General features: G+C 46.0%; 1 protein-coding gene across 1 annotated transcript; it reads right to left on the bottom strand.

Annotated features, from left to right (window-relative positions):
* Window positions 1-4,738: 4,738 nt before the first annotated feature.
* Window positions 4,739-9,360, bottom strand: LOC123410541 (disease resistance protein RGA5-like). The gene is made up of 6 exons (XM_045103489.1): window positions 9,267-9,360; window positions 9,096-9,176; window positions 8,542-8,630; window positions 7,514-8,414; window positions 5,178-7,159; window positions 4,739-5,093 (listed from the first exon to the last, which is right to left on the bottom strand). The coding sequence occupies exons 4-5, from the start codon at window positions 8,344-8,346 to the stop codon at window positions 5,212-5,214; spliced, it is 2,781 nt and encodes a 926-aa protein (XP_044959424.1). The 5' UTR covers window positions 8,347-8,414; window positions 8,542-8,630; window positions 9,096-9,176; window positions 9,267-9,360; the 3' UTR covers window positions 4,739-5,093; window positions 5,178-5,211.
* Between the last annotated feature and the right edge of the window lie 1,985 nt (window positions 9,361-11,345).

Here is an 11,345-nt window from a genome sequence, read left to right as displayed (position 1 = left end):
AGATCCGGTAAAAGCAAAGCGTACTCTGGCTGCCCTGAAGAAACCACCAAAGTCTCCGGCGAAAGGCAACTATGAGCGCATTCTTACAAAGTCATTTATAGAAGCGGAGCGGTCGGGAAGTACTATCAGTGATCAAAGGTTAGCAAAACTACGAGCTGGGAGAAAAGTTGCCCAGCTCGGCGAACAAGCGAACCAATCGTTCCCCCCGCTCCAGGTGTCTAGCGTCGTCGCGAATCATCCGGGCGTGATGGTGCCCGGTTCTAACGATCTTGGAGATTACCTGCCCGACGATGCACATTTTGATTTCTTGGAGGTGGATGAACACAGATACGTGTACGGAAAGCCTCTCGTCAAAGATGAAAAATCTCTAACAACGATGATGCGAAAATTCCATGATTGGTATATGAAAATCTGCAGAGAGTCTGGGGGAGGAATATTTTGACGCTCAGAGTTAAAGATGAGCATGACCTCGTTGGAATTGACCTGTTGAATGTTCCATTTGAGGAGTTCTTCGAGTTTTTCAATCTAAAGGCCCTCGATAAGTCAATTATCACTTGCTACTGCCTGTAAGTAGTACTACTTCTGTCATTAAGTCTCTATATATAGGTCAGCTCTTTCATTGCATGTATCTTTAATTATTCTCACTATATTATGCAGATTGAAGATCACGGAATTGAAGAAAAGACTAATCGGTGATATTAGCTTCATTAACACAAATCTCATATATGCATATATGGTTAAATTTCAGGCCAAAGGTACCGAGGCCAAGCTTGTACAATCGTTTATATTAAATCAAAACAAAGCTATAATATTCTTCTCTTACAACTTCGAGTGAGTGTTACTGTCTTGTGCATATTCGGTTTTTCTTATTAGTCGAGGTTATAGTAATGGAATTGATGAGTTATACATGCGTGTGCAGGTTCCATTATATTCTCCTAGAGATTACGCTTGAGCAGGGACTAGTAACCGTCTCAGATTCGAGACGAAAAGATCTCAAGAAGTACGCGGACATGACTGAAATTCTAGAGAAGTAAGTTAAATCTATCATTATCGCACCGTATCGGCAACTTCAATTTGTTCATTTCCTGATATCAAGTAATTGTTTTCTTTGTCTGGCATGGTTTGGAGTAAATTCACCTCAAAAACTCCGGGACTGCCAAAGAAGCTGCAGTTTAGACACCCGAAAGTAAGTACTATAGTAGCATATATGTTCCACGCATCTCCTACTGATTCAAGCGCTAGTTTCATCAATACCATTTAGCATGCTTGCTAATTATCAGTTTGATTGACCTCTATTTCTTGTAAAGTGGTTGTGGCAGGAAGAAGGGACTAATTACTGTGGATACTACATTTGCGAGTCCATCCGCCACACGACCTGTGAGCGGGGCTACTCCGAGAAACAATATGAAGTGCGTAAATAATTACATTCATAATTTTATTTGATTACCATCATTTGTGTTCAGTTTCATTTATTCATATATATGTATTGACCCCCTTCTTCAAATTAGATATTTCGGATGCGAGATGAACTCCTAGCACCACATCGTATGCGAGGAATTCAAGAGGAATTGGCGGCATTCTTTCTTAACCACGTGATCGCTAAAGACGGAGAATACTATGTGGACCCTGCAGGGTTCAATTTTAATTAGGAGATTATATTGTAAAAGATACTTATATTGTATATATGTAGCCAGTAGCGTCGGATAGATATACGAGAACTTGTTGTTGGACCAATCTCTCAGAGAAGGAGAGGTGGTCGATATCACTTCTCTTTGTATGCATCTGTTCATGACGATCTTCTGTTTCCTTCATTTGCTTAACTAGCTAGCGTGTCTAGTCCTCTCTATACGTATAGTATGTAGCGTCGACCAAGCACGGAGATAAGAAAGGACACTTCTCTCTATTAATTAGCATGCTAACACAATATATGAAACACCTAAATTAACCCCCCAAAACCCCCAAACCCTCCCCCCTTTAAAAAAAACCAGCACCTGAGATGCTGACGCGTGGATGCCTATTGGTCCCGGTTGGTGCCACCAACCGGGACCAAAGGGCCTCCTGCCTGGGCTCGCCGCACTGGCCACGTGGAGGCCCATCTATCCCGGTTTATGCAAGAACCGGGACTAAAGGTTTAGGACATTAGTACCGACACTTTAGTCCTGGTTCAAAAACCGGGACAAATGGCCTCACGAACCGGGACAATAGGTCCTTTTTCTACTAGTGCTATAACGTATCAGAACAACGAACGATGCAGCAAACCTAAATCGTATACCACTTGCACACGTTTTAGAAACCGCCATCCTCATCGAACCAATGTCCCATCTTTAGGAGAGAGATCCGTATCACCCTTGCCAGTCCGTCCATCAGTCGACGCCACCACGACGCCCAATGGCGCCACCGTCCTGCGCTCGTCCATCCTGACATGAAGGCTCCGAAAGATCCGTCGTGCGTAGCACCTGCCGAGTAGGCATGACACAGCGTAGCACCTGTTGGCCAGGCATGACTTGACATCTCCACCGAAGCTCCGATCAAGACGAAGCTGCTCCACGGCCTTCCTCTGTCATCCAGTGCTGCTCGAGAAACGATGCTCCCAAGAGAGACACGACACCGTAGTGCTGCCATCGTCCGATTTGATGATCAGATCTTAGGGTTTCCCCCTAAGCATCATGAATGGGTCAAGAGTAGTTACACGACGATGCCTTCATCAAGGTAACAACGCAGAACGCCGCCATCGTCTGCCATCGGCTCGGTTTTCACCGGCAACTATGTCTTCCTGACTCGCAGCCGGGACTGGATGATGGATCGCGAGATCCAACCACCCAGCCTCAGGCCGACCACCTCTGACAGAGGAGATGACCGCCACTGCCAGCTGCACCGGCCAGAATAGATCTGATCGGAGGCCACCGAGCAATCCACCAGGCCCTCGACGCCGCCGCTGATCTGAAGCCGGATGACGCGCCGCCGTGGCATAGCCCGTCGCCGCCACCCGAACCAGGCCAACCGCCGCACGCCGCTGCCCATGACCGGCCAGCCGACGTGCCTCCAGCCACCATTGCCTGAGGCAGGGACGACCACCGCCGCCATCAACGCAGCCATCGCCGTCGCTCCGCAAATCGGCCATGCCTCCGCGTGTGCAGGGGCCCCGCACCACCCCTGAAGACGTGGGAGAGAGGGATGCCTCCGCCACTGCCGTCGGCCCCCGAGCGTTGCCCGGCGGCGACGGAGGGAGTGGAGGAGGGAGAGCGCCCACCGGCGGCTAGGGTTTGGGCGCCGCCCGAGTCGCCCTAGCGGGGGCGACGCGGGGGGCTCAGATTAGGTACCACCTACTTGCATACCTGGATGCTTCGGCTAGGTGTTTAGTCATCGTAGCCTATCTTTCCTTTTTATGTGTTCTTTGAGTTCTCGCTGGATATTGCACTTGTTTGGAACTTTTTAGTCTAATAAAAGGGTTGTATGAATCATCATGAAGCAGAGGCCGGGGATGATCCTCCTTTTAAAAAAAAAGCAGGGGTGGTGTGGGCGCCTTCTCCGATTCGCGAATCGCTAGGACACCCACCATTCATAAGTTCATTCTTGTTGGATCAACAAAAGCAGGACCTGCATGAACAAGCATTTAGTGTTAATAAAATTTCAAATGCCTGAGCTTTCCAGATTTCGAACATATTCACACGCATGAGCTGTAGAACTGCATATACTGCTCATACCCTGTTTATTCATTCCGTTGTCTTAAAGAGCCCAGGCATCGGTCTTCTGTTTCTTTTTACATGTACATAAAGTATTTGCTAGTTGATGCACAGATTCAACAGGGGTTTTGGTATTCCCCTTCTCCTCAGGTTATTCCTAGTCATTAATTATTCCCCTTCTAATAGCATTTGCTCCAACACAAGTCGAGGCAATCATCTGAATGAAAAATATCTTCATGTTCTCTTTTTTTAGTTCGTTTTCAGTTTGTGGCAGCACCTACCTCTACATCTGATTTGCAAACCTTCTGCAACCAAATGTATCAGTAATTCCTGTACATTTGCAGCACAAATACATTTTTTTGTGAGAGATGAGTAACATATGCAGGCATCGAAGCAACAAGCTGGCAAGCAATTAAAATTTAGCAATCCCATTAGCACCATCGCTATGAACATCCGAGCGTTCGTGGCTCTATCTCCCACGAGCTCGAAAACACGAGTTGCAGCAAGAAGAGAAAGCTTAACAAAAATAGGATAAAGAAAATCTGTAGTTTTTTTAAAAAAAAAAGGAGGATTACCTCCGGCCTCTGCATCAGCACGATGCATACGGTCCCTTTATTTAGAAAAGGAAACAAACAATCCGCGGTTTCACAAAGTCTCCGACATAACAAAGTAGAAGCAAATTTGTAGTTGAACCAACTGCCTTTCATTTTCATTGCATGAGCCTTGACTGACTAAGTGCCAAGCAAAGCAAAACAAGACAACATGAGTTCAATCAACTCTTCATTAATAAACCAGTAAAAAAAAACAATGATGTATGTGAACAATCAAATAAACGTAGAGGCAGTGCCAACTGAATGCAGCCTTTTATCGCTATGAACATCTGATTGTTTGTGGTTCTATCTCCCATGAGTTCGAAAACACGAGTTGCAGCAAGAGGAGAAAGCTTAACGAACAGGATGAAGCAAATCTGGAGGTACAACAGGAGTTCAACCAACTACCTTTCATTCTGCGATCCTTGACTAAATAAGTGCCAAGCAAAGCAAAACAAGCCAACAGGAGTTCAATCAACTCTTCATTAATAAGCCAGTGAAAACAAAACAATGTTGTATGTGAACAATCAAATAAACGTAGAGGCAGTACTGCTGCTATAAATAGTGCCAACTGAATGCAACCTTTTATTGTACGAGTCTTGAGTCTTGACCAAATAATAAAGGAAAGGAGGTGCTGCGTTTCTGAAAGCAAATGCAGGAGAAATAAACAGTTCATCATCAACAACCATGCGGAAGCCTCCGTCTAGCAAAAGGACAGCATCTAAACATATGTTGGAGGGAATGAGCCTTGGTTTATTGGGAGCTGCGGCAACTGATGGAATTATTAGTACCTTTCTGACTTCAGTATTTTATTGAAGGCCTGAAATTGAGAAAGTAAGAGGGATATATCAAACAGTATGATAACGAGCATATTCAGGAAAAGAGAATTCATGGTTGCTCAGACCTTACTGGCGGCAGAGGCACGTCAGCACTCGTGTCTAATCGATTTCAATGGTGGGATGTTTAGGATGGGCTTCTGCTGCGCGCCCCAGCAAAGTCTTGGCCGTCCCCTTCTCTTCATCGCTGGAATTCTCAAGCAATAGATCAACCTGGACCTGCTCGAGAGAAGGGAAGTGCCCCATGCTGCAGTCAACCTCACCACTCGCGATCGACCGTGCAGAGACACAGAACACAAGGTATTGAACCCTTGGGATAGCTCCAGGCGGAAAAAGGCACGGCGACGTCGGAAACCCCCAGAACATGCAGTATCTCGCAGATGGGAATGCATCGGCCCTCACAACCAACGTTCCCATCACGTGTTTTGCAGCAAGTCGCAGAAGCCGAAGAGCAGGCAACATTCCGATGATCTGAAGGTCATCCCCTTGCAGTTCTTTCACTTCTATGACCAGGGTGGAGAGGTGGGGAAGCGACGTTGAGTTAACCCACTTTGGAAGTATCGAGAACCACGCATTTTCAAAGAAACCCCATGACTCAAAACTACGGAGGTGTGGAGGGGGCACCCAGCTTTCACGCATGCAATCTATCAAACTGCCACTACGATCAATACGCAAATTATGCAATTTCTGCAGGTTCCCTAGAGACTTGATTAATATATCAATCAGATCCCCATCCATGTTAACACAGTTAATACTGAATGTCCTAAGCTCTGTCAGATGACTCAACTCTTTCGCAATGTGAGGAGACGGGGATAATCTTACTCTGCCCAGCACTTCAAGGGACGTCAAGTTCCCCATTCCTCTTGGCAGCACCAAGTCGTCGTTGATACGTAGGCACATCAAATTTGCGAGCTGAACAACACTTGCAGGTAATTTTTGTATCCTAGTGCCTCTTATATCCAATGTCTGCAAAAGCTGCAATTTGCCTATGTCCAATGGGAGTTCCTGAACATCAACATTCCTTAGCCCTAGGTACCTTAGGTGAATTAAATTTCCTACATACTTGAGGCTGATACCAGAGCTGCTTTCTTGGCTGCCACAATTTCCAAGATCTAGCACGCGTAAAAATTGGAAGCTTGAGAGAGATGGCAACCAATCACAGGTAACAGGAGAGAAAACAGCAAAGGTCCTCACTTTTGACAGGCTAGTGCTATCAAACTGTTGGTTTTGAACATTTGCATTGATATTATGAAGTGATAACCTGCGAAATTTCCTTTGCAGATTAGGTGCATGCCACTCATCATTATCCAATATGGAGATAAAATTCTCTTCACTTGACAGTGAGCAGATAAGATCAAGCACCATATCATGTATACGGAAAGTTACTACCGTTCCTTCCCAATTGATTTCTGCTGGCTGGATCAAGCTCCTATTCAATAGCTCGTTAAAGTAGCTCTCTCCAATCTCAAACAGCCTGTTTTCTTTTTTGTCACACTGGATAAAACCTTCAGCAAGCCACCTCCATATCAACCACTCTCTCTCAATCTCAAAGTCTTCAGGAAAGATGCTTAGATATAATAAACAAGGCTTCAGATAAGGAGGCAAATCATAATAGCTGAGTGATAATATCCCTTTCATGTCCTTCACAACACCACCTTGTGTAACTCCACGGCCCATCGAATTGTGCACATGCATCCATTCATCCTTTTGCTTTATCCTATGGCCACTAACCAGAAGACTACCTATTGTAATGATGGCTAATGGTACACCACCACATTTCCTCAATATATCTCTTGATACTATCTGAAAATCTTCTGGACATTTCTCCTCGCTTTGAAATATTCTTCTATGGAAGAGTATTTGCGAGTCTTCATCAGAAAGAGGTCTCATTCTATGAATTGTGCCATTAGTGGAATTGAGACATGCTTCAGACACACTCACATTACGGGTTGTTGTGATTACCCGACTCTGGAGTTTATTTTTATAGAGAGCACATTCTATATATTTCCATATGTCTTCTTCCCATATATCGTCGATTACGATGAGGTACCTATGCAAAACATTTTGATAGCATTAGTTTCCCATATATATACAACTGAATTTCGTAACAAGGATAAAGTATAAGGTACTAAACCAAACCTTAGGCTTATATAACCACTAAGGATATAGAAAGATATGCATGCAAAAAAGAAATGCAACAGAAATTGCATAAAAGTATACATGACTAAAAAATAAGCCGCGTGTGCAAAAAATAAAGAAGTAGAATTTGCTAAAAAAGAACAGACTACTACAGATATAAAAGTATAACAAATAAGGAAATGAAGATATGAAATTCAGTATACATCTCACTACTTCACACATTTCGGAAATATACATAAAAGGACAAGGACTACGTGATGCATACCTCTTATCCACAAGAAATTCAGTGATATCCTCGATGAGCAGATTTTCACCCTTTGTTGTATTATGAATGTCCTTGAACTTTACTTTGTCAAGGCCATAGAGCAAGTCCTTGAAAACTTTTGGGATATCTGGTTTCTGACCCACCGGGACAAAAGCCGCACAATCAAATTGGGCTTTGATCTTCTCATAAACTGCTTTGGTTAGGGTTGTCTTGCCCAGCCCACCAGCACCGACAATAGAGAGTGTCTTCAATTGCTCCTCAGGACTCCTGTCCTCACAAATCAATGTTTTGACAAGCTCATCTCTTGTGTGTTCAATGCCTACAAGCTCCCCTACATGTTTGTGCAAAGCTAACACACGTGGGTCAGTGGTAGCACCATTGCTAGTGCTACACATGTCAAGCTCGTATTTTTTATGCAGGTCCGCCAACTCCTTGGAAAGATCTTGAGCTTCTTCGATGGCATTACAGATTTGATGAAGTGCTTTGCCCTTGCCAAACAGTGTGGCGGTCTTCTTGAGGAACTTTTTGACTCGACTCCTCATGTCCGTTGGCTTGCTGCTTGAACCCTCATCCACACGCACCATGAAGTCGTCAACAGCGTCTTCCATGTCGCAAGAGAGGTCTCTCACCTTGCCAGCCCAAATCCGGACCGGCTCCTCGAGCTTGTCCGACGGCACCTCGCCAACCTTGCGAAGTACGGCGTGCATAATCTCCAGCTCTGTTAGGAGAGATTTTACGCCTTTCTTTACTCGCTTCTTGAGGTTGCATTCTCGGACGAGCAGCTCGCCGAGCTTACGGATGACAGGGCCCATGGCCCCAGCAGCAACCTCCATATCTCGACCTTTATTTGTGTTTTCTCTAGATCAAGACACCGCTATAGCATTGCCCTTGGGTTTAAACTCTGCAATGCAAACATAATGGCTTTCAGAAGACGGAAAGAGCAAAACCTGAACCTTATAGTAGACAGAAGGCACATATGCAGTGCGTCCCTTTAGCTATCCAACAAAGCAGAAGTAGTAGAAGGGTACCCTGAATAGAAGCTCTTCAGATCCAATTTGCGGAGTTCTTTGTAATGGCTACCAAACATGAAGTAGTGGAGGAATATATAGATCCAGTTCTGCACATCATTAATTGTCGTCAGAACCAGCAAATATCAAAAGAAGAAAAAGGTTGTACAGAGAAGGAGGAGACAGCTAGGAGATACTAGCTAGTATAATTTTCAGAGAACCACTAGATGAGCAAAAGCTGGACATTTTCAGTCCGTGAAAGCAACACAGCTCATGAATGCACTATCATTCAAATGAATGGAATAGCAACAAGAGAGTATCGATCGAGGGGAAACAGATGGCTGTAACCGAAACACAATCGTTTTCAGGATGAGCAAAAATGCATCACCTGGGACCTGACTAGCTTGGCTCAATCAGGAGCACGTGATGACTATCTATTAATTGTTTCCGTATCACGAGGAAGCTCGACATTTTTAGTTGGTGAAAGCAACAGCGCATGAATGCATTACCACTCAAATGGATGGAATAGCAACAAGAGATTATGGAGGGAGGAACAGATGGAGCAAAAGCATCACCTCGCCTGGATCTCAGTCAATCAAGAGCACCATGCAGTTGAAGAAGAGCATCCTCCTGACCGAACTCTGCACATGATGGATCTGCATCAAAACTAGTAGAACAAATTAAGGAGGCTGAAGCAAATTAAATGTATTGAACACAAGAGGAAGAGGAGACGGGTAGAAGAGTACCGTTGGCGCTGTCTGTCTCTGCCGCAGATTGGGAGGACACCACCGTAGTCGCCGGCCGCAGAGAGCGAGAGAGCAAGTAGCGCAGCACTAATTAATGTGGATACGGCCGGAGTGACTTGTGGTCGTCTCGTCTGCAGTCACACAACACGCTCCACAGTCGTTTGTGGACGGGTTGGTGATTTCCAACACACATGAACTAACGCACGTGATGCCGTGCCGTACGTGCGCTCCTGCATGCGTCGATCGAGTCATCAATCATAGTAGTGCAAGTCATCACGTGCTCGTACGTGGTTAGGCGTGTACGGTGCATCTTGTCGGCCGGACCGGAGTATATATATACGTACGTACATTTTTACTCTACTCGTCTAGGTGGGTGGCTGGCGTATAGGCTTCATCGTGTGTCGTTGCGTTGCTCCCAAAAGGTGCATGCATCCATTGGGGCTTGCAGCGCTTGTCCTGCTCGTGCACGCCCAAGTACATGAGATGCTTTTTCTTAACCAACGGATTAATTAGCGCACTACTTCTGAGGAAGTACATAAGATGCTAGCTTTTTCTTAACCAACGGATTAGCGCACTACTTCTGAGTTTCTGACCCGATTCACCATGCATCATCCATCACCAGGCGCTACTTATTAAACTTGAAAATCAGCCAGCTAGCAACTCAGAGTCGGTCGACGGTACAGACGGATCTGGTCGCATCATCGATCGATTACGGCATATGGGCGACTCGCAAATTTCCTAAGTATCCGTCCATGAACAGGAACCAGCTGTCCGCAAACGAGGATACGTACGGAAGATCGCCACACAATCCGATTTACATATATATCTCAAACACTTAACAAATCAATAGAACGAAACTCGGACAAACCTGGCGAATTTCATATAAACTGAACGACATTCATCCAAACATTCTTATAAACCTGTAAATCTAAGGGGGTTTTCCCAAAACAGTCCGAGCGAGGTGAACATCCAGGACGCCACCAGTACCCAACCAAGGTTGCCCCCCTCCCAATCAAGTGCCCAAGACCACGCCTCCAAGCAGTAACGATGCCGCCCATTCATCAGGAACCTGTGTTTTGAAATTCGGCCGAAGAAAATGGATTTTGGCCGAATTTTGGCCATCTGGGCCTGGGGCGAGATCTATCTTTCCGTCGAAATTGGTCAAATTTGATGAATTTTGGTCAAATTTTAGTCAAACTTCAGTCAAATTTCGGTCGAAAAATTTGAAAATGACCGATATTCGTCCATCTCGGCCTAGGGTGAAAAAAATTGTCAAACCGAAAATCAAAACGCTGCAAGGAACTAGGGGTTCCATCGGGGCACATAGGACATGGGGAAGCAGAGGGGGTTGTACCTCGATGTTGCCATCGAGACGATAATGACGCCACATAGACACATATCTTTCCCTAATACTAAAGCACGGAGTGCTTCTGTCGTCCGTCGTCGCATTGCTTTTATAAATAAACCCTTCTATTTTTCAGTAATGAACCCGCACTCATATCCAAGTGAAAGAATACCGATTCCATGGAGCCTCTCTCTCCCGCACGAGAACGAGATACACCGCGGCGCTAGGGTAACCTCCGCCGCCGCACCCCAGCACTTCGCTCCCGGCAACTTGCGCTGCCCTTTGCCTTCGCTCCCATTGTCATCTGCGCCGCCGCCCTTTGCCAACGCCACCACCAACGCCCGCGCCGCCTCCCCGTGCCTCCACCGCCACCGACGTCATCCGCCGCCATCACCGTCCGTGTCGCCTCCCTATGCCTCCGCCGCCACCGCCGTACGCGTGGCCTCCCTATGCCTTCGTCACCACCGCCGTTTGCACCGCCGCCCCTGTGGCGAGAGAACGGGAGTACAAGGGGAGGGAGAAGCGCGGGGAGGAGCTGGCTCACCGGCGGGATGGGGGAGGAGGTTCCTACTGCTACAAATTGCTGGCGGGGGGTGACTGGCTCGACTCACTCGGGTTTGAACTCCTGCGAGGGCTCGTTGTGCATGTCGCTACAGGTTGGTGCTTCGTGAGTGTTCGCTGGACTCTTTTCCTTTTCAATAGTTTGGACTCTTTTTTTTAATAGATGGTCTCTT

This window comes from Hordeum vulgare, chromosome 7H (genome assembly GCF_904849725.1).
Source record: "Hordeum vulgare subsp. vulgare chromosome 7H, MorexV3_pseudomolecules_assembly, whole genome shotgun sequence".
Taxonomy (NCBI): Eukaryota; Viridiplantae; Streptophyta; class Magnoliopsida; order Poales; family Poaceae; genus Hordeum; species Hordeum vulgare.
Note: the sequence above shows the minus strand (reverse complement) of the source record. Positions and strands in the feature narration are given on the sequence as shown.